General features: G+C 40.3%; 1 protein-coding gene across 2 annotated transcripts in view; it reads left to right on the top strand.

Moving 5' to 3' along the window:
* CDH12 (cadherin 12) overlaps positions 1 to 24102 on the top strand; it is a 330249-nt gene that overhangs the window by 291035 nt on the left and 15112 nt on the right. For both annotated transcript variants that reach the window (XM_089516580.1, XM_089516582.1), the window contains exons 7-9: positions 2550 to 2803; positions 19122 to 19258; positions 23735 to 23856. In XM_089516580.1, coding sequence (XP_089372706.1) covers positions 2550 to 2803; positions 19122 to 19258; positions 23735 to 23856 — 513 coding nt within the window. The remainder of the gene's footprint in view (positions 1 to 2549; positions 2804 to 19121; positions 19259 to 23734; positions 23857 to 24102) is intronic.

Raw genomic sequence — 24102 nt, 5'->3', positions numbered from 1 at the left:
GTTTAATACATTATGCTTTATGACATCCACAGGGCCTTCCCTCTAAGAGATTACCAGGGGATGACCTCAAATCTAATGTTTTGATCCTGAAATCACAGGGCCTAGCATGCCGTTGACCAGGCTGCTATGGCTATAATAGACAGAAATATCAGCATTTCCCCCCAGACATCTGAAAGTTTTGCTACAATAAGGAAAACCACTTCAATCAAATTTGAGCCAAAAATGATATCTGATAATGTCTTTTATTACAAGAAAATAGTTTCAATAAAAAATGCAGTGATTTGAGTGTCAGACTGTGACTTTGGAGTCCAGGGTTCAAATCCCCAATTGACCATGTATGACCTCTCTCAACCTTAGAGGAAGACAAAGGCAAACACCCACTGAACAAATCTTGTCAAGAAAAGCCTATTATAGGTTTGTCGTGGGGTTCCCATGGAAATTTGATTTGAAGGCACACAACAATTATAAAAAGAATTTTATGCAGCCTTTTGAAATATGCTATTCAGACATATTCTCCCTGTTTCTTTCTATCAATTACTTATGTCTTGCAAAAAACCATGATAAACTCTTTATAAAATATATCCCATAGAAACACAGATTGTATCCACATTTGGGAAGAAAACTGATAGATAGGGAATTTAAAAGAGGAAATGTTAATCCATCCACAGTGTAAGTGGGTTCCTTTCTAATACCAATGTTTCATTCATTTGAAAAAGAACGAAAAAGATCTATGTTGTAACTGCAATTCACCACAAGATGTCACCCTTAGCTAAGCACATAGAAAAGACAGGAAATAGAAGCAATGGCCCCAATTCTGTGAAATCAATGTATAGATAGCAGAGATTCACTTTCTGTTTTACTAGACATCCTGGGCAATTGGGTAGATTGTGTGTGTGTGTGTGTGTGAGAGAGAGAGAGAGAGAGAGAGAGAGAGAGAGAGGGAGAGAGAGAGAGCTTAAATCTGTGTGAGATGAAGTAGGTGAGACTAGGACAGTGGAAAGGAAATAGGAAAGATCTCTGATAATCCCAAATAGGTAGGATGCAGGGATAGAAAGACTATTTAAAATATTGCCAAATATGGTTGGAAAACATGTTTCTTATGTGTCAGAGAACCTAACATGGAGACTATGCTGGACTAAGGAGAAAATTCACAGTTCATGACATATTCTGCAGAAAATACACATGTAGTAGTTACGTACAGGAAGCAGCATTTTCTGCACAGAAATTAATATTTTGGCATACTTTTTGTGTGCTGAAAATGCCATTTCCTATTCAACAATGTGTGAATTCCCTGTAAATTTATTATTTTCATGTGAAGTAGCAATTGAATAATATTACGAAAAACCTGCACATTTTTCAAAACCCTCACATTTGGAAGAAAATTGCTAAAAATATTTGCTGCTTTTTAAATTACGGAAATTACAGTATAATTATATTTTTAACAGGATCATCATATTGTCAGGCTGGCTGGTTTATAATCCATGCTATCTAGTATTAGCCAATTTGGATTCCTAGCACAATTTTCTGTGTGTGTGGGGGGGGGGGGGGAGTAACTAATTTGCTTTTGTTGAATGAGATGCAGCATCAAATGTGCAGCTCCTGTTCTGTCTAACTTTTATATGAGAAATGATCTCTACCTGCATCTCAGTCTCTCTATGTACATGTCTGTTTGCTTGTTTGTGAGTAACCGTGTTGTTACTGCTTGCAGTGTGGCCATTTTAACAGGCAGAAGGTGTTTAGAAACAAGAGGCGCTCAGATTGCTGCACACAAATAATGGTGGGATTGGTTGCAAAAAAAAAAAAAAGTGGAAGCAACTGTTGGAAACATGGAAGGGTTACAAATTGAAGATGGTATCATATGGATCCCAAATATAATTCTATGAATGAGGCAGAGTGATTTCAAAACAAAAGCCTTATCATGAAACACGCTGAGTTAGATATCAAAGAATATGCCTCTGAGACTAGAAGTACATCATTTTACAGGAAATTTTACTGAATAATGGCAAAACCACCCTTGGCTTTTCTCCACCCTGATATTCTTTTGTTTATGTTTCTAGGAACTGAATTAGTGGTGGAACAAATGGGCATGAAAGAGCAGCCCAAGTGCGCTCTGACCTGAAGGTGGTCAGAACCTCTCTGTCCACACGACCCGCTCCCAAGGTGGGCCATGGATGCAGGGGCTAACTGGCACCACCAGGAATTGCACTATCCCAGCTCCTTTTTGCTCTGTCCTAAGGACAGGAGCACAGCTTCGATGCAGCTCCCGGCCACATCGGAGACATGTATCATTTAAACAGCATGCCTCCAAAGTGTCCAGAAGCTGCTTCATTTGGTCCATTTGTTCTGATGGGAAAACTTTAGATGTTTACTATTTGGGTCTATGTCTGCCCAATTCTAAGTAGTATCTCTATGAAGTATATTTGAGTTTTGTTCATTTCTCCTTCCCACACCACCCCCAACAAGTTTAATCTCTCTCTCTCTCTCTCTCTCTCTCTCTTTTTTTTATTTGATATGCTGTAACATTTTGCTTTTGTCTGTCTCTATTGTAGCCATTAGACTTTGAAACAAAAAAAGCATACACTTTTAAAGTAGAGGCCTCAAATGTCCATCTTGATCATCGCTTCCATTCGGCGGGCCCATTCAAGGATACTGCAACAGTCAAAATCAATGTGTTGGATGTGGATGAACCTCCAGTTTTCAGCAAACCTTTTTACACCATGGAGGTTTATGAAGATACACCAGTTGGAACAATTATAGGAGCTGTGACTGCCCAGGACCTTGATATTGGCAGCAGTGCTGTCAGGTAAGAAAATGCTTTATGCCAGTGCTGCTCAGAGAGGTGGTTCTGGTGCTAGTTTAAGAGTCATTATGATCCAGAGTTTCAAGGAAATAACAAAACAGTTGTCATCAATGGACACAAATATGGTACTGGTCCCTGATCCATGAAAAAGAAAAAAATGGTCCCTGACTTCAGATACCATGAAAATACTGTTATGTGCCATATTAATGCAATGATCTCATAAGAATGGATTAGAAACCATATAACAATAAGAAAAATGAACTTCAAGAAGGCACATGATGACTTTGCAGATACATCACATGTCCTGTACCAGCTGCAACCAATTCCTTGGTTATTAGGCTGTAAGTGACCCATAGTTACCTTTGTCACTTTCTCCACATCTGGACATTTTCTTTCAGGCTTTTTTCTCTAACAGTACTAGGGTTAGGGACCATGCAGTTGCCGTGCCTTTGTCAGAAATTCCTCAGTCAGTGTTTAAGCCAGAACTACCTCCCAATAGTAAAGCAATACATTTAAACTCTACAAAAATCCAAACTCCACCCAAAACTATCACCCACCTCCAGTTCTCATAGCTTAGTCCCCCCTACTAGCCAGCCTCCCCCCCCCTTTAAATCTTCTCACCAACTCTATCTCTTTCAGACTTTGGCATTTCCATCATCCACCTCCCCTCCTTGTGTTACTCCCAGACACCAACCTGACGCAGCCCACATCTCACACATTCCAAAACCTATCATTCCCCAAATTATCCTAGCCAGCTGCACATATCCCACCCCCTTTGCCAACAAACCTATCTGCTTCTCCATAAGCCTCAGCAACTATTAGCCTATCCATCGGCCTCATTCAAGTATGCATATAAAATTGTTCATTATTGGAAAGAAGAAGAAGAAAACAACCTCAAAACAATTCCCCATCTACTGAACACATTATCAGAACTCTGACAGAATCCATGTATGCATGGTTCTGACATTGATACACTTTTATCCAAAGTAGGTTAAAAATATTATTATGGTATGAGGATAGCCTTGGGAATATTACCTAAGTTTATATCTTAAATAATATTTATTCATTGCTGATATTTGTTTGATCACATATCTTCAAAAGGAAGGAAGGAAAGAAAAGATAGATGGGGTGAGAATAGGTACATGACAAGAATACTTTACAGCCTTATACATCTGCCATACCTGTCCTTGTTTTTCATAAACATGTATAGATTTTATTGGCTTTGTGTTACCTCAGATAATAAATAAAACCTTTCAGTCATCAGTTCAAGTCCTGTGATGCATATTTTTATATTATTGTGTCATTCAGATTGTACAAGCTAAACATAAGCTAGTAAATATGTTAGTCAGATGTATAGTTAGACGTATAGATGTTACTACAACTCCTACCCCAATATTTCAAGATTGGTCAGTAGCAAAGCATTTTCTCTCTTTTACACACACACACACACACACACACACACACACAGAGAGAGAGAGAGAGAGAGAGAGAGAGAGAGTTTTCAATCACAATTAGCAGGGAAATCCTACATAACTGTGTTACAGTACACAAAATGAGACAAAACTAATGGAAATTTTAAAACTTCAGGCCATGCTGGGCCCAAGATAAAGGTGAATCTCGCTGGTTCCCCCCCACCCCCCACCCCCATATCATACCTCTTCCTGTATATTGCACTCTTCCAAAGCTTCCACTTTCTGTCACTGAAAATATCCCTTAGATATTTCTGTCTTCCAAATCTCCTGTGTAAAACTGCATCCATTTTATAATAAATTGAAACTAACATTTCTGTATCATCTTCCTCCCTTATCTGGGCCTTCTCTCTTCCTCCACTTTCCCCAGCTCTTATCTTGTTTGTAAGATTATCTGGGCAGTCCCCCACTTCACTGTTGTAGTTGGTTGCCTTATTTTTTTCCTTTAAAAGGCCATTTGGAATGATAGCAGCAGAACTACATAGAATCCAAAATAATATTGTTCATTCCAAATATCAGATTTATATTAAGATGCTTAAAAATTATCATTACAAATCCACATGAAAGTATAAATAAATCGATGCTAACTATATAATACAGTTAAAGGGCTGGTTATTGGCTTTATATGTGTTGATTCATTATTAGTGTTTAACACTGAACAATAAAATGGTTTAAGATGATGCGCCTCATCCAAAATTAAATAATGAGCTGCCCAGTCATGAACCATTTATTTATGTTTCATCAAAGAAAGGAAATTCTTAATTATTGCTTTTGTAAAATGACTTATGATACATTTAATTTGACGCACTCCAGTAAAGTGTCCTACATTAATTTCTAAGAATCAGATTGTTAAGTGAAGTTGGGAGACATGCTCTGAAAGATTATTAAAGAATCAGTTATTCATCCTATTTTGTTTACCACTGGAGGCTGAGAAAAGTGACCTGCATTCTAATATAATGATAGCTTGACTGGTACACCCTGCTAACTTCAGTGCCACCAAAGGATTTATGCAAGGCTATTTATATAAGGTTTATACGTAGTGGCCTAATTACTCTAAAGGCCCAAGAACCCATCTGATCTTGGAAGCTAAGAAGTATTAGCCATGGTTAGAACTTGGATAGGAGAACATCAGAAAATACCAGGTGTTGTAGACTATATTTTAAAGGAAAGAACTGGCAAATTCATCTCTGAGTATTGCTTGCCTAGGAAAACTCTATGGAAGTCAATAGGTGACTTGAAGGCACATGAACACACATTTATACTAAATATTTGCTTGTCTCACTCTCACATGTTTACACCCTTGTCAAGACAGAGTCAGCTTAGATCTGAAAGAAAGTTAACTTTAGAACTGCTAATGAAGATGTACTTTTTATTACCTGGGTTTTGATGCCTTTGTCTTCAGTGACCGCATGGTAAAAAGGGGTGTGATCTTTATCTACATAAACCCTTCCTGAACACCATCTTAAACACCAATCCAAACAAACACCTCAAGAGGCAGGCTGATCAACATAATCACTTTTCTTCTCCTGTATAAGTTTTAAAATCTTTGCCTGATGAAGAAAGCCAGTGAGTCTCAGAAGTTTAAACAATGCATTTTATGCTTTTTGAATGACGTTTTGATTGAAGGAATATTTTATGCACAGAAAAAGCTGTTTCCTGTACAGAAAATATGTTACCTGCAAAATCCTGTGCAAATTTTGTGCAGTCCAAAACAGTGAAGAGTCTTTTCAGTTCAGGATTCTTGTCATCAGGGTTTCTTGATGCTTGAAAAAACATGGTTTTTGATCATTTTCTGTGTGTATATTTTCAAATATTCTGTCCATCTCTAAATAGCACACCTCTTCTTTGCCCATCTCAAGAGTTTTTTGTATTTCTGAGAATGATTGTTGTACAAATTTCATTAACTGCACAAAGTGCATAGCTAAATTGGAATGCCTGTGTCTTGCTGACTTTTAAAAATTAGAAACATTTCTTAACCACTAGAAGACAAAAGACCAATCAGTGAAAGTGGCTATCTAATTCACCACATTATTAACTATTTAACTATTACAGTAAGCCCTCTGTATCCACAGGGGGTGCACTTAAGATCCCCACCCCCACGGATACCAAAATCTGCAGATGCTCAAGTTCTATTGTCCCCAATGGCATGTGGTCACACTGCCATTAGGGACAACAGGACTTCAATCTGCTAGGGTGAGGAGCAGGAGGGCCAGTGTGGGACTGTGCCCTCGCCCTCATTCCCACCATGGCTGATAGCCAAGTGAGGCCAGAGGGAGCCACCAACCACCCTGCCTGCAGCCCTTCTTCCTCACAGCAATGCTTGAGCAGGGTGAGATAAGGAGGGCAGGGCACCTCAGGAGAGCACCCTGTCACCCCTCACCAACGTGCTTTCTGAGGAAGACCAGGCTGCTCAAGGCACTCGCCAGGACCACCCTCCAGTATGAGTGCCTCAGGAGCCCCACCACTCAGGTCACCAGCACCAGTGAAGAAAATGTCATTGCTGCCAACCTGCCTTGGCTGCTCCAGAGCCAAGAAGGGGGTGCAGCTGTGGACAATGCCCCTGGCCCTCATTGGCCTCAATGAGAGAGGAGGTGGAGAGGAGGTAAGAGACACACCCAGAAGGGCAAGGAGTGTTGTGTGTGCCTTCCTCTGAAGCTTAGAGAGTGTGAATTGTGTAAGTTTCCCATTGGATTTCCTCAGTGGGAGAGGAGGAGGAGGGAATGGTGCCTACCCAGGAGGAAAAGGAGTCTCTGTGTTGTGTGTGCCTTCCTCTGAGGGCCACATGCATGTGCCGCCATTAGGAACAACACAGGTTTGCCATCCATGGATTGCAAGTCTGCAGATACTGAGGGTTCACTGTACATATCAAATTTTAACAGTTTGTGGGTGGGGAGCCTAAAGGTTGTTCCACTTGCAGCATGGGTCGCAAAATGGCCTCCTCGAGTCACCCAGGAACCTTTTCAATGACCCCAGGATAAAGCAAGCAAGCCCTTTATGCCAGTCACCATTTTGGCTCGGCACTCAGCTAGCTCTCAGTATGGGAGACCATCATAGGGAATCTATTTCCCCATATCCCGTGAGATAAAAGGCAAACATGGCTACAGACATAGTCTCCTTTCCTATGTCCTTTGCCCACAATGCACAGAAGCAAATATGGAGACATCCCTTTCAGCAAATAGGTGCCTAGGGAGCATACTATCACTGTCCCTTCAATTTCCCTCCTGTCTACATGTCAATGACCCCTTTTAAAACCACCACATCCCATGCCAATTTCTCCTGATTCCATATAGAAACAGTGTAGAGTAAGGGGGAAAAGTCCCTCCTTGAAAGGGAGGAGAAAATTCCTACACAGCCCACAAAAGGCACTGCATAGGAACAGAGCCAGACTAGATAAGCTGTTCATAACTTTTTCATCTATCAAGTAGCCCTGCCATATTTTATGTGTGTTTGTATGATTTATTTATCTAAGGCTGCATCTGCACTGCAGGAATAATGCAGTTTTGACACTATTTTAATGGCCATGGCTCATGTCTATGGAATTCTGGGATTTATAATTTTGTGAGCTATTTAGCCTACTCTGTCAGAGCGCTCTAATGCTTGCATAGCATTGAGCCATGGCAGATAAAGTAGTGTCAAACTGCATTATTTCTGCAGTACAAAGGCAGCCTCACAAAACATCTTGTCATGTAGCGGCAATTGATACTACCCACCCTCTAAGTTTATGATGCATGGCATACAAGGCCAACCAAATTATTTTGGCACAGGGAACAGAAGATTTCTCAGAAAACTCTACCCATCTCTAACAGTAAAAATAAAATAATAATCAGTTCAATAGCTAGTTGTTTGTGCTAACATGAACCCTAAAATCTGCTGCTTAAGGTACAGCTGGATCTTGTAGCTCTGTTCTAGTGCCACTGCCAAATGGTAGAGTTTAATCTAAAGGTCATTAACGCATTGCTCACTCATGCTTTCCTCCCACCAAACATTTTCCTGTCAATATCATCATATCTATGAGGAGCATGCTTTTTTAAAAAAAGATCAGGAACTTTTTTAAAAAACAAAACAAAACAGAAACTGATTCAACCCCCCCCCCCCCCACTATAACATCAGTTTGTAATTCGCACAAAGAGTTCTTGAGTCTAAAGCTTGTTTCCTTAACATTTTATGAAACAGCTGTTTGTTCATTTTAATATATGTGAGTGCTGATGTGGCAATAGTGTATGAGGTTTTTGTTTTGTTTTGTTTTTTGTTTTTGTTTTTGAAGACAGCAGTTGTCAGTATTTTGTTTAAATCCAGTTTATTAAGCTGATTGTGCTTATTTGTCCATTTGCTTGATTGAGGGAAAGATAGTATATGCAGTTGTTAGTTACTGATGTATTAGACTTCAGTACGCCATAAGGTTTATATCCTCTTAATTGAAAGTAGAAGTCAATAAACAGAAGTTAGCAAAACATAAATTTGTTACAAACAGTTGAGTGTGATTATAATTTCTGACCACATTACAACTTACAACCATTGTGCTGTGTTCGCTTTTTAAAACCTAGTTTGGCTTGCCAGGGTAAAGAACAGTCTGTTACGGTTTCGTAATATTTTAAAGGAAGAACTTGCAAAGCATAATGGCATTAGGGAGGGAAAAGGAAAGGTCTTTAAGGAGACAAGGCAAGGCAATAACTGTTCTTGTCATCAGTAGCCAATATAATGTGCTGTGTCATACAGTTTCATTGCAAATTAATTCATTTTCTCTGAGATGTTTTCCATGTTCAGCTTTAGCCTTCACATTGCCTATTACACAAATCTGTAATCTGCAAAACAAGGGAAAGGGAGACAAAAGAAAGATTTACACTTTATGCAGCAGACTGCACAACTCCAGAGAACAAAGCAGTGCAAAACAGCTCACATTAGCAAAAGTAACACTGGTCCTGGCAATTTATTCCTCTTTATCAGACAAAAGGACTTTCAAATCTGTTGGCTTTGACATATGGGGATTGGATGATAATAGCTAAATGATAGCAGAAGGAAATCCACTTATTTAAAGAACAGAGAATGAGGCAAAATGCTTTGCAAAAAGTAATTGAGAATGCTGAGATTTATTTTTCTTGTTTGGATAGAATCAAAACAGCTGATGTTACCAAGAAGACAGGAGTTTATTGCATAAGGATGAAAGGTGTCAGGGATAGGGAAATAGTAAGGCAAATATTGAATAAAGAAAGAAATAGAGAAAGAGATAGGGAAGATAGCCAAGAGATTAGGCAGACTTTGATTTTCAACCATTTTAAAGTTAGAAAACTTGAATTGAAACATACAGGTAAATTAAAAGCATTTAAACACATAGGAAAAAATTCACACACCCTGATATAGTTCTATGGTATTAAAGGGGTATTTGCCTGTCACAGAAGGGCAACAAGATGAGGCCAGGCTATTCCACCTTCATAAAGACTTAGGTCCTTTACAGACCAGCCTGAAAGGCTGGCATGGAGGCAGAGTTGGGATGCAGCATCCTCAGAATGCACACTCGACTCTGCCCCCCAGGGTGCCCTGATGCCGCACGCCACTTCACACGGTGCATGGCTATATGGTGTGCATCCGGTGCTGCAACCAGATGATGCAGCACGAAAGGAGTGACATCTAGCTGCGCTGCCACAGCTATGCTACCCTTTTAAAGATGCAAAAAGGAGCTATATGTAAATATAGTTCATATACTGTGCTTTTTCTGTACATGCCCAATGAACAAAGCACTCTTTGACTTGACAGGTTTGAAATCTAATTCATATGGATATGTATGTAGGTTCTGAAGGTTAAAATGAAGTGACATGAAATAATAATAATAATAATAATAATAATAATAATAATAATAATAATGCTATTTATCTTTCCCAAAGAGCAATCCATTTCATGTTTCAATATTAGCAAACATCTCCTCCATGCAAGAGAGAAAGAATAATAAACCCTTGCACTCCAATTATCAACACTTCCAAATAGCTGTCTACAAGCTTCATAAGCTTCAACCATCTACTAAGACACATTGTGCCCTTACTTAACGAATTCTGCTGCCAAATCTTGTCAGTTTTGTAGTTCTCATAATAAGATAAACAGCTTATCAAGACATACTGATCTTTGCAAATGCTGATTCAGTTGTAATGACTCACAGGCTGCTGAGTTATGTTGGCAGTGACAGTGGTGCCTAGCTCAAGCAGAGAGAAAGAGGAGAAAGAAAACAATCAGGTTTTCTATTTCAATAATATTGTAAATGTTTCTGCTGGGATTTCAGTGAGTAATCATTTTACAAATACACTTGACATACTTACCCTCATGCTTTAATGAGGTTAAGAGCCATAGCTAAAAAACTGATCCCACCCAGTACATTGTCACATCCACTGTTCTTCCATTTGAGAATCATGTGTATTTTTTCTTCATATCAGAATGATCACTGCAATAGCAGCATCACCTTTTATTACCACATGTACTACTACAAACTATCACATGGGCTTAAAGAATATGCACATAGAAGCATTTTTGTGATACAGGTGTCATTTAAGGCTTACTGTTAAATTTAGGAACACACACCTTCTCCTCTTTCATTCTTCGTTGCAGTTGTGCAGGTGCATGGAGTTTATGGGAAGTAGAAGCCTTCACATTTAACTTTTTGTCAATAGGTGAGAGGCAAATCTACTCAGCGAGTGAGAGGCAAATCTACTCAGCGAGTGATGGGTCTTTAAAACAAACAGAAAGACAAAAGCCCATATAGCTATTGTATTGACCTTCTCCAGGCATCCCTTAACTGTGAGGATTTTCACACTGGTGCTTACTATGGGTTAAGCAGTGGTAAAGTGCTGGTACAGTCAGCCCTCCTTATCCACGGATTTTTTTATCCACGGATAAATTCCAAATAGCAAACCTTGATTTTCCATTTTATATAATGGACACCATTTTGCTCTGACATTATATGTCATAGGACTTGAGTATCTGCGGATTTTGTTATCCACGAGGGGTCCTGGAACCAAACCCCAGCGGATAACAAGGTTCCACTGTAAAATGTCCCTGAAGTCTGAGGGTGTGTCCTTTTGCTATGGTCTGAAGAAAGGCACTAAGTGCAACAGTAGTATTCCAAATTCTGAGTACTTCCAGGTAATGGGGACAGTAGTGGTGGTGGAGGAGGAGGAAGAAGAGGAGAAGGAAGGCAGATGTGGGAAGAGAGGAAAGAGGTTCTTCCCTCCTGATATGGTCATCAACACAACAGAAATAGCTGCCACCAGTGCAGCCACCATATTATTTCATCCAAGTCATTGATAAAGATTTGAATACCACTGGACACAGGACAGAACCCTGTGACACCTCACTGGTTGCTTCTGTCCAGGATGAAGAGGAGCCATTGCTGAGCACTCTTTGGATTTGGCCAGTCAACCAATTGCAATCAACCTAACAGTTATGTTGCCTAGCCCACGTTTTACTAGCTTGTTTGCAAGAATATCATGGGAATATCATATTACTGAAATCAAAATATGCTATATCTACAGCATTCCCTTCATCTACCAAGCTGGTAATTTTATATGAAAAAAGGAGATCAGATTCATCTGGCATGACTTGTTTCTCAGAAATCAATGCTGACTTTTTGTGATTATGGTATTCCCTTCTAAATGTTCATAGACTCTCTGTTTAATTATCTGCTCTAGATTCTTTCTCGGCACTGATGTCAGATTAACTGGATGATAATTGTTGGGATCCTCTTCCCCCCCCCCCCCCCCGCCCTTTGTGACGATGGGGACAACATTTGCCCTCCTCCAGTGTGGTGGGACTTTTCCTGTTCTCCAGGACTTCTCAGAAATTATTGCCAATGGCTCTGAGATTACATTTGCCAGTTCTTTTAATATCTTTGGATGTAGTTCATCTGGTCCTGGAGACTTAAATTCATTTAGTTTAACAAGGTATTCCTATACTTCCTCTTTACTTATTCTGTGCTGCATTTCTTCTCTGTATTCTGTTCCATTTTCCTCAGGCTGAGCACCCTTTTCCTTTTGTGAGAAGACTGAGGGAAAGAAGGTGTTGAGTAATTCTGCCTTTTCTCTGCCCCTTGTTACATTTCACCACCTTCTGCACATAGGCGGGTTACAGACCGCCTGTTTGGGGCAAGCTTCACCCACCCCTTTCCCCGGGGTATCGGGGCCTCCACGGCCAGACTGGCCCCGATTTGCCATTTTCCAGGCTGCGGGGAAGCGGCAAAAGGCTGCTTCCCCGCAGCCTGGAAAGGGGTGTCCTTGGGGCTTCAAGGGAGGAGGAGAAAGGGGCCGCTTGGCCCCTTTCTCCTTTCCGCCGCTGGGTGCAGCTGTGTGAAGGCTGCACCCAGCGGCGCAAACCAGGAAGGAGCTCCGAAACGGAGCTCCTTCCTGCTCCACGCTAAGGGCGCACTAAGCGCCCTGGTGCGGAGCGACAATGTCATGTCCGCGCCGCCCCGTATAGAGGCGGCGCGGTCGTGACATCGTCATGGCGGCCCCCATGCAGATGGGGTGCTGCCATCTTGTACGGACTCTGTCCGTATTAGGGTTAGGGGGTGCGGAAGCACCGCACCTTCCTAACCCTAGTACAGACTGACTCTGTACTAATAGGCCCATTTGTAACGGGCCATAGTGCCCCTACCATATACTTCTTCCTTTTGCCATGGATGTACCCCCCAAAAAAGCACCTTTTATTGTTCTTATCCTCTCTACCAAGCTTCAGTTCATTCTGTGCTTTTGCATTTCTGACTTTACCCCTACATATGCTAGCAACTGATTTGTATTCCTTTAAATATGTTCTATTTAAAACTTAGCTCAGTTGAAAGTTTCTTAGACATCCATACTGGTTTATTGGGGCACTTCCCATTTTTCCTCCTCATTGGAACAGTTTGAAATTGTGCCTTCAGTATCTCCCTCTTGAGAAACTCCCATCCATCCTGAACTGCCTTCTCTTTTAGTATTCCTGACCATGGGATTTCCCCAGTATTTTCCAGAGTTTACTGAAATCAGCTTTCCTAAAGTCTAGAATGTGTGTCTGACTATGCCTGGATTCTCCTTTCTACTCTATAACTAACTCCAGGAGAACATGGTCACTCTCACCTTATGATCCCACCACTTGCACCCCATTAACCAGGTCATCCCTGTTGGTTAGGATCAGATCTAAAATGGCTGATCCCCTTGTCTTCCACCTTTTGGACAATGAAATTGTCTTCTAGGCAAGTGAGGAATTTGCTATACCTTAAAGTTTTGTCTGAGTTTGATTCCCAAGAAATACCAGGATAGTTTAAATCATCCATCACTACTACATCTCTCCTCTCATCTGTTCTTGAAAGGCATAATCCAATTTCTAAGTCTGATTTGGGGTTCTGTAGTAGATTCCAACAATAACATCCTTGTTATTTCCTGCCCCTTTAATTTTTATCCAGATGCTCTCCACCTGGCTTCCAGGATTTAAATCCTGGATCTCTTCACAGGTGTAGACATCCCTGACATATGGTGATACAGGCTCAAAACACACAGGCAAAATGATGTGGCTTCAGGCTCCATTAGGGGCATGCCATTTACACAATGTCTGAACATGGCCTGAAGCTGTGCTGAGACTGCACCAATGAAAAAGAACTGGGGCAAGAAGGAGCAGATAGAATCTGCTCTTTCCAGAGGCCTGGTTCAAGACCATGGCGACAGCCCAGATTGGGACCAGACACTTGCAATTCCTGTGGTCCTCTAGTGAACGGCATCAGCATGGCCTCATCCAGCTCCTTTGAGCCCATCTGTTTCGGGCCACAGTCTCCCAGATATTATGGAACTAAGTTGTATAGAGATTTAAAGGTTATGACCAGCACTTTGAACTGTGTCTGGAAATAAACTTGTAGCCAGTGAAGCTCTTTCAACAAGGGAGTTATATGTTCCCCCTATCTGGCCCTGGTCAGCATTCTAGCATTTTGCACTCACAGAAGTTTCTGAACAGTTGCCAAAAGCAGCCGCATGTACAGTGTTTCACAGCAGTCCAAATGGGATGTAATCAAGTCATGTGTCACCATTGCCAGATCTGACATTCCAGGAAATGGTTGCAGCAGGCACAGTAGTTTCAACTGTGTGAATACACTCCTGGCCACTACCGAAACCCGGGCTTCGCCGGTCAGAGTGGAGTCCAGGAACACCCCCAAACTGTGAGCCTGAGATTTCAGGGGGAATGTAATCTCATTCAGGACAGACAAAGACCTTATTCCATGATTTGTCTTACGACTGACCAGAAGCACCTCTGTCTCGTCTGGATAAAGTTTGGCCCTCAATCTAGTTCATTACTGACAGCAGACATTGGCTCAGTACAGAGACCATTTTCTTGGAGTCAGATGGAAAGAAGAGATAGAGTTGGGTATCATCTGCATACTGGTGACACTGCACCCCATAACTCCAGATGACCTCTCCCAATGTTTTCATGTAGATGTTGAATAACTGAACAGAACCCTGAGGGACCCCACAGGCCATTGAACAGGAGTTCACCAACATCATCTTCTGAGTTGACCCCTCCAAGAAAGATTGAAACCACGTATAACAGTGTCCCAAGTCCCATCTCAGAGAGGTGTCCCAGAAGGATACTTCTAGGAAGAGATTGTCAAATTAGTCCTGAATAGTCCACTTTGTGAGATTTTTATCTAAAAAAGGATCTAGGCCAACATGTAGATGGGTACTGGGACTAGAATAACTTGGATTTCATTCCCAGTTCAATATAGCTTTGTAAAATCCTTTATTTCATTGTCTTTGTATCTTTCAGCATCATTTTTTTTTGGCAAAGCAGAATTTATGTTTCAGTCACATCGTTCACATGACTGGAAAGGAGATCAATTTAGTCCTAATTCATGTTATCACCATTTTGGCTGTATATCTTACAGAAATTAAATGTCACTATACTAAAATTATTCAATTGGCAACTCAGTGAAACCAGCTACACTGATATATATTGATATGTATTGAATTCGATTAATTTAAATTGCACCCGATCATATTGAAAATTCTCTAGCAAATAAAATGATAATACCTTGTGCAACCAAAATATGTAATTGAGTTAAACACTGCTTTGCTTCTCCTTGCCATTATTAAAGAAACACTGAATGCAAATATGCAAAAAAATAAATAAATACAATATAGGTTACTAAGCATCATAATGGAGTCCAGATTATTCAGTCCACAGATTGAGAAGTAGAATGCTGACGGCAGCATAGAAACTGATGAATTATTAGTTCTGAACTTGCCAGTAATAATTTTGAAATCTTTCTATTTGGGAAGACTGTAACACTCAGAGGTTACAAAAATTACTATTTAAAAACAACAACAACAACAACAACAACAACAACAACAACATAATTATTTATTTATATCCCAGCTTTCCCTTCGAGGATCTAGGAGGGTAACAACAGTCCAATATAACATTTAAAAACAGTAGTAACATGATCCCAAGCCCTTAGCCCTCCCCCCTTCTGGTAAAATGCAAATAAAACATCATACTATATAATAACAGTAGCAGTATCATACATTAAACCCAGTTGCATAGAGAACACAGCTAAAATTAGGAGCACGAAAAAATATTTATAGGAATGGTCATAGGGAGACAGTGGGTTAGGTGAGCAGTTCAGGTTCTCATTTTGGAGGTTAGTCTGGGACGGCTTGTCAGAAGAGATCCGTCTTTATTGCCTTTTTAAAGGCCTCTAAAGATGTAATTTGGTGGATCTCCTCCCACAGGTCATTCCACATTTTCAGAGTGGTGGCTGAAAAGGTTGAAAACAACTGTTTGCAATTATTGTTCTTAGCCCTTCAAAAGTAGTTATTTGCTGACAGAGTGCTACAACTCTAAATCTCAAAAAACATATTCTAGTTCCATCCATTTTATCATTGACTTAACATTCATAACGATACATGAAAGAGCAGCATGAGACAAGTCAGAACATGAACAATATTTATCATCCACCATTTAGGGAGGCCTCATCCTCATAACTATAAATGTAACCAAAAGTTAATGTTGTGCCCTGTTGAAAAATAATTAATAGCTGTGTGATTTTCCTCCATTTTGGAAAGACTTTTTTTTGTACAGAAAACAGTTTTTGTGTGTCTGTGTAAATATGTATTTTGCACACACACACACACACACACACACACACACACAGAGAGAGAGAGAGAGAGAGAGAGAGAGAGAGAATCCTAAAAAATGTGTAAAGGCTCTCATAATCTTGCCACTGGAGAGAGAACAAAACCCTTCATTCTTGAACGTGAGATACCTTACATCCCTGTTGATTGCTTCTGGGATCTAGTATCACTTCGTGGCTTTCATGGGATATAGCACAGTCAGTGGCAAACAGCTTGCATATTGCTGAAGTGATGAAATCAATACTCTAGATTTCAATCCAGAGTACAAAGGAGATAATGAAGGTGCTGAATCCTGTCTCCCAAATAGACTCAGCATCTTGAAATTAAGATTAAAACCCAGAGCAAATTCACCACCCCAAGACAGATAATGCCATACAGAATGTTGATCCTCCCTTATTTCATTCCTTTTATCCTTCTCTCTTTAGCCCTGTACAGACCAATCAGAGAGGCCGGCATAGAGGCGGAATCAGGGCATCACGTCCAGATGATGTGCTCCCCAACTGTGCCCCCAAGGCATCATGACACTGTGCGCCAAATGACGCAGCGCTGAAGGAGCGCTGTATATTATTATTATTATTATTATTATTATTATTATTATTATTTATTAGTACAGTGGAACTTCGCCTAACACAGGCGAACCGTTCTGGACACCCCCCCCCCCCCGCGTAAGGTGAATTCCACCTATGCTCGAGCCCCATGAGAATGAATGGGGCTCGTGCACGTGGCGGTGTGGTGTGCGCATGCAGCAGCCGTGCACACCATAGAGAATATTACAGCATGGCTTCCACATAAACTGGAAGCCACGTATGGCGCACCCATGTATGGAGCAGGTGCGCTGTATCCCATTTTTTCCCCCAGGACTGAGATTCAGAGCGGCTTCACAGCATTAAAAACAGTACAGTTAAAAACGTTTTTAAAATGTACATTAAAAAGGAATTAAATTATTACGGTATTAAAACAGATAATTATTAAAAGAATAAAATATTTTTAAAAGATAAAATTACACAGAGAGAAATAACTATATCAAATTTTTAAAATGATCCAACATCTGAACCTGTCCTTATAGCAATTCCTTAAATGCCTGTGTGAACAGGTAGGTCTTCACCTGCTGGCAGAAGGCCATCAAGGTGGGAGCCATTCTGATCTCCCTGAGCAGGGAGTTCCAGAGCCTAGTGGCAGCCACCAAGAAGGCCCTCTCCCATGTCCCTACCAACCGTGTTTGTGATGGTGTTGGGACAGAGATAAGGGCTTCTCCAGAGAATCTCAGAGTCCAGGCCAGTTCATACCAGGAGAAATGGTCTGCCAAATAGGGTGGACCTCAGCCATGTAGGGCTTTATAGGTAATAACTAGCACCTTGAATTGTGCCTGGAAACAAACTGGCAGCCAATGAAGCTATTTCAATAGGGGTGTTGTGTGGACTCTGTAATCTGCCCCTGTTAACAGCCTGGCAGCAGCTCTTTGAACCAGTTGAATTTTCTGAACACTATTCAAAGGCCGCCCCATGTAGAGCCCATTACAGTAGTCCAAACGGGGTGTAACCAAGGTATGTACCACTGCGGCCAGATCTGGCTTCTCATGGAACAGTCACAGCTGGCATACAAGTTTTAAATGTGAAAAAGCACTCTGATCACAGCAGAGACCTGAGCCTCCGGTGTATAGCTGCACCGCTGTGGCTATGGCACCCTCAAAAGGCCAGATCAGGGTCATGGTGTGTGATTGCCACAGCCCCAGTCTGGCTAGGGTCTGTATGATCAGCCCCTTTGTTGATTTCTCAAACCCCTTGAGACTAGTGGCTAAAGGACTGTTGTTCTCCATCTGCTGATGATAATAATAATAATAATAATAATAATAATAATAATAATAATAATAATATCATTCTGCCTGTCTAGAGCACTCATCCACTACCTGCTCTGAATAGAACTGTTATGCAAATAATCAAAAGTATTATTTTCCCACCAGGAGTGGAAATATCATAGATATTCACTGCCTCTCTAGAAAATTAAATTGCGGGCTCAATTGATTTATCAACTTACTGAAATGATGGCTGGATGGTTGGTTTAAAGGAACATTATCTATACTGATCGTTGTGTTTCTGAATTTTATAATTTTTGAACTTGTAGGGTAGCTAGATCAATGTGGGTTTTTTAAATATGTACTCATTTCTAGTATTTTATTCCTGCTTTTCTATAAACGATAGCTGACAACTAATAAAATAAACAAGGCAGTTGAAAGCATATAACAGGGCAACAGATCACTGAGTCAATAATGGAAGTATATTTTGAAGAGAAACATGCTTGCTAAGCTAGCCAGAAAATATGAGAAACTGCAGCCAGCAAAGCAAATGTTCAAATTGGATTTGTGAACACTGTTAAGAAATAAACCTAGATACATATTTGCCCTAACCATTCTGGGCTTTGGAAACAGAGAAAGATGTAGAATCACACCAGAAAAAAAAAAGATTTTAGATGACCTTATTGGAAAGCTTGTCAAAGATGTTTACACTTTGCTTGCTTTTCTCAAGTCCATCTTTCATTATTCCCTATTTAGCCCTCTGACTTGGCATTAAAGCAATCACTACATCTTTATTACAAAGCAGAGAAATAACACGTGAGAGCAGAATAACAAAACTCATTAGGCTGTACCAGGTGCTATTATAATAAATAGCTAGACATTTTCAATTTCCATTTGTTCTCCTCTCCCTTCTCCCCTGGCATCTGCAGGTACTTCGTAGACTGGAAAAGCAACGTGGACAGCTATTTTACAATAGATGGAATGGAAGGCACTATTGCCACAAATGAATTATTGGACAGAGAGAGCACAGCACAATATAATTTTTCAATAATTGCAAGTAAAATTAGTAAGTATAGCAGAAAAAAAAGTATGATAAAATTATGTTTGCTAGCTTGTTTGTTTTTAATCATATGCAAGCTCACTTTTGGCCATTTTTGATGTAAAAGTCTTGATTATCATAATCCTTTACCAAAGGAGTATGTCATCATGCTTGTATTCCTTTTGCTTCCACACTGCACAAATAAACCAGGTTGATACCACTTTAACTGCCATGGCTCAATGATATGGAATTATGGGACTTGTGGTTTTGTGAGATATTTAGCCTTCTCTGTCAGAGAGCTCTGGTGCCCCACTAAACTACAGTTCCCAGAATTCTATAGCATTGGGCCATGGTGGTTAAAGTGGTGTTAAACTGAATTATTTCTGCAGTGCGAATGCAGCCTCGGAGGACAATTTAGGATTGCTAGAACTTCTTTCATCATGTAAAAGTCTTTCTTCTCCCAGTCCAGTTTATGAAAGGCACCAGACTAATGATCCCAGCCTTAAAGCCACTCAGCGACCCCCTGGAAAAATCACCCTGATTTTGTATTAAGAAGCGATGTAAATCAGCCAAACTATAGATAGCTGAAACATAAATAATGGTATGATCCATTCAGTGATATTCCTTCTCCATTGATTTGTTTTGTACAGTATTTTTTTCAAACAGTATTATCCTTTATGGATGGATTGTCCTATTGGTTTGTTTGCCTTAAATCTCTCTTTCCCATTTCTTTCCCCCCACTTTATCAATCTTTCTGGGAAATGTTTGAAAAGTTCAGCAGACATTAAATATCAGAGAAGTTGAGCCAGAGCTCACATGTTCAAGAAACCTGGACCTTTTGAAGAGCAAGGATAATTATGTCACTACCAACACTTTTTTAGTTTCCTTGGGCCCTATACAGACAGGCCAAAATAAAGCTGCTTCAAATCACTTTGGAGGTATGGTGTTTCAATGATGCATGCATCCTAAGACTCTGGAAGCTGCACCAAAGCTGCATTTCAGTCCTTAGGATTGAAGCGTGGCTTTGGTGCAGCTTCTGGACTCTTAGGACGCATGCATCATTGAAACACCATACCTCCAAAGTGACTCGAAGCAGCTTTATTTTGGCCTGTCTGTATCAAGCCTTGCTCCCTGTGAATGTGGCTGCTATTCTTAGAATATGTGGTAAGGGTCCCCTCTCTCCACTAAAAATACATTACTGTGAGCTTTTTTCTGCTGCTGTGTGCCTTCAAGCCATTTCTGATGTATGGTGACCCTAAAGCAAATCTATCATTGGATTTTCTTAGGAAGTTTCTTCAGAGGGGGTTAGCTGTTGCCATACTCTGAGAGTGAGAGTGTAATTTGCATGGGGTCACTGCGTGAGCTTCTGTAGCCTACCCCTATTTTAAAACAAAAGATTTAGAGGTGATGGGCTGCATCTACACTTCAAAATTAATGCAGTTTGACACAGCTTTAACTGCCATGGCTCAGTGCTATGGAATTATAGTTTTGTGACACATTTGGCCTTTTCTGTCAGACAGCCCTGTTGTCACAACAAAATACAAATCCCAGGATTCCATAGGATGGAACCATAACCATTAAAGCAATGACAAACTGCATTATTTCTGCAGTGTAGCAGCAGCATTGGCTTTTATGGGCAGTTATGAATTGCAGATTTTAATCTCAAATCCAACTTGACTGTGAATATTGCAAGAATATCTGGGGACTAATGGGCTTGTTAGCAGGAAATACTCATGTGGAGGGACACTATGGAGATTATCACACACGTTTTATCCTATCACTTTCCCGACGGGTTATTCACATGTTTAACTTCAAAGGTGGATCTTTCTGCATTCTCTCGTCAGCCATATGCACAGGGATGTAGCCAAGGGGGGGGGGGGGGTTCTTGGGGTCCGGACCCCCCTTCCATTAGAAAAATGAATGGTGTGTGCTGCTGCGCTGCCGCACCCAAGCCCCATTATAATGGTGGCACTTAGTCTGGACTCCCCCCCTTCCTAAAATCCTGGCTACGTCCCTGATATGCAGCTCATATGCAACCTAGGCTTATCGTATATACTCAAGTATAAGTCAACCACATGTATAAGTTGAGGTCAACTTTTGGGGCCAAAATTATGCATTTTTCTACGACCCGTGAACAAGTTGAGGGTAAAATGTAGAGGCATATAGCAAAGGATCTAAAGGATGAAGCAAAGTAAAACAGTGTAAAATTCCAGCAGACATAACTTTTTGTGCTTACTCTTAAGACTGGATGGATGAGAGAGTAGAGGGAGTTGGTGCTTCTCATTTTATGCTCTTGCTTTCCACCAGGAGATGGTTCCTTCTTTTAAATAAGAGTTAAGATACAGCACTTACATTGTCCCGTGCATAAATCGACTCAGGTTTTTTGTGTCAGTTTTTAACCAAAATTTCTAGACTTATACATGCGTATATACAGTATTCCGCTGCTTTTCAAGGATGCTTTTCCCATCCATGAAGAGCTGCGGGTCAAGCCCAGGTTGCCTATGGGCTGCATGTAGGCTGTTGACAGGAGAATACAGGAAAACCTGTCTTTGAAATTAAACACACTTATATCCCATCAGAAAAATGACGGGATAAAATGTGTGCAATAATCTCTTATGTGAGAAGCAGCCTACAGAGGTGGCATCAGTTTGATCACCACAACAGAATTTTTTCAATGTGTTATGATTCAGCCAGCCACCACAGCCAAATAAATGGCCTCTACCCATGGAGGAAATGGTTCATACAAACAGACCTTCCACATAACGTCTTGTGAGTTACAAGTTTTGTGACATCCCTGCATACTTCCACAAAGTGTGTGTACAGAGCCATGGATGAGTATGAATAGGACTCTAGTAATGAAAGACTTACAATATCTGATTATGACATTTTACAATGGTTTATGTGTCTGCCTTCTATAACACAGACTAATTTTTAATGAAATTAAATGAGAACTCTTCGCCATTGTAGTTCTAAACACTGAATTTGCAGAACAGGGAAATGTCAAAACCATCTTCCCATTCCTAGTTATAAATGTCCCACGCCAGCTGGACTCCTGTCAGTTCTCAGAAAGTACAAATGAAAGAGGACTTTGCCACTTTGCAGGAAGAAGCAGCTGAAGGTCAAAAGCAGGTGTCTCTGGGTGCAGCTGCATGCATCTCATCCTTACAGCACTCTGACAGTTGTTTTCTAAAGAGCATCTGTGGCCTTGAGATGGGGCAGTATTTGAAATCAATGGTGATGCTTATCTTGCTGCTCTCACAAAGCAAATAATCTTTACCAGGAGTGATTTGAGCTCCTGTTCAAGTCTCAGGAGAACCAGCTGGCTTTCTACTGCTACTATAAATGCTGTGCAATTTACGCTGATAATGGAAGTGTGGGAATATATAATGGAAATGAAGCCACAAACAAATGATTAATTTCTCTTTAGCACAGTTTGCTCAATTATGCCTCATATTCTGATATAAGTATAAGAACATTCTGTTTTATAATTTTAAAAGCAAATCTATCTGGAGAATAGAATATTCTGTATATATTTTATGAAGTTCTTCGATCCAAAATTCTCTTTATTATGTAAGTTTTTCTAGAGATTTTATAGAACATATTTTGCAAGTTACTAGTAAGTTCTCCTGGTCTTCTCTAGATGGATATTTATTAATTTTTGATGATTTAAATAAAATAAAAGTTTGTCAGGCAACACCTACAATCCTAACAAGTCCTTCCTACTGCAAAATGGATCCTAAATACCAATTTTCCTGGGGGGGGGGGGGGGAGCTGAAATTTGCTGATCTGCCCCTCAAAAATTGGGTGTTAACCCTTGACCCCCCACATAGTGGGGTGGTAGATAAGTACTTCAGAACTATTCATGTATGATATTCAACACAGGATCAATGGGTATGTGTGTGCAGAGGAATTTTTACAATGGGCCTTTAGTATCCAGTGAGGTTTATATAAAATAGCAAATTCAAGGTTTGCTTTTTGGAATTTATATACTTTCAGAATATTTTCAAGCTGTGAATAGCTGAATCCATGGATGTTGCATCAATGGATCTGGAGGGCTGACTGTACATCACAACTGTTTTCCCAAAACCTGTTTACAGCATTTCAGGTTTTGTGCTATGGCTAAAGTGCTGGATCCTCACATACAATTTTATCTAAATTATGTAGCTGGGTCCTTTATCCACCTTCAATGAGATGTGGCTCACACATGACTCTCACAGATGCTGCTGGATCACATCTTTCCTTAGTCCTCACTAGCATAACCAATGATGAACAATGATAGGAGTTAAGCCGTATCCAGAGGGTCACAGGCAACCCATCCCTGCTCTTTTACAGAGTCAGAAATTATTTTACAAGAGTGATATGCCAGATTAATATAAAAGAACTTGTCAAGAAGGATTGGCTGTCATGCCCTTCACTGCCTTGTGCCAGATATACAATGGTGCTTGCGATGCTACCAGTATTTCATAACTTACATCTTTTTTAAAATTTATTTCTTTCTACCAGGCAATCCACTATTAACCAGCAAGGTCAATGTCATCATAAACGTCTTAGATGTCAATGAATTTCCTCCTGAAATTGCAGTGCCCTATGAGTCCTATGTATGTGAAAATGCTAGACCAGGACAGGTATATCAATTCTTTTTCAATCTTAGATATATTTTAAGTCATAGGTACATGGCTGAAGTCAAGTACAAACACTAACAAACAATAAAAGCCAGCTTAAGAATAGTTATCTATATGGTAGTAGTATATTTAAATAATGTTACTTGATTTATCAAGTAAGATATTGGGTCTAAGGTGCATGTGTTTCTCCAGATATCATTGAACTGTAACTCTCTACAGCCTTGCAATCATAATCAGTGATAGGAGGGA

This window comes from Sceloporus occidentalis, unplaced genomic scaffold (assembly GCF_023333645.1).
Source record: "Sceloporus occidentalis isolate IW3139 unplaced genomic scaffold, rSceOcc1.0.p SCAF_3, whole genome shotgun sequence".
NCBI lineage: Eukaryota > Metazoa > Chordata > Lepidosauria > Squamata > Phrynosomatidae > Sceloporus > Sceloporus occidentalis.
The sequence above is the reverse complement of the archived record's forward strand: the minus strand, read 5'-3'. Positions and strand labels throughout refer to the sequence as shown.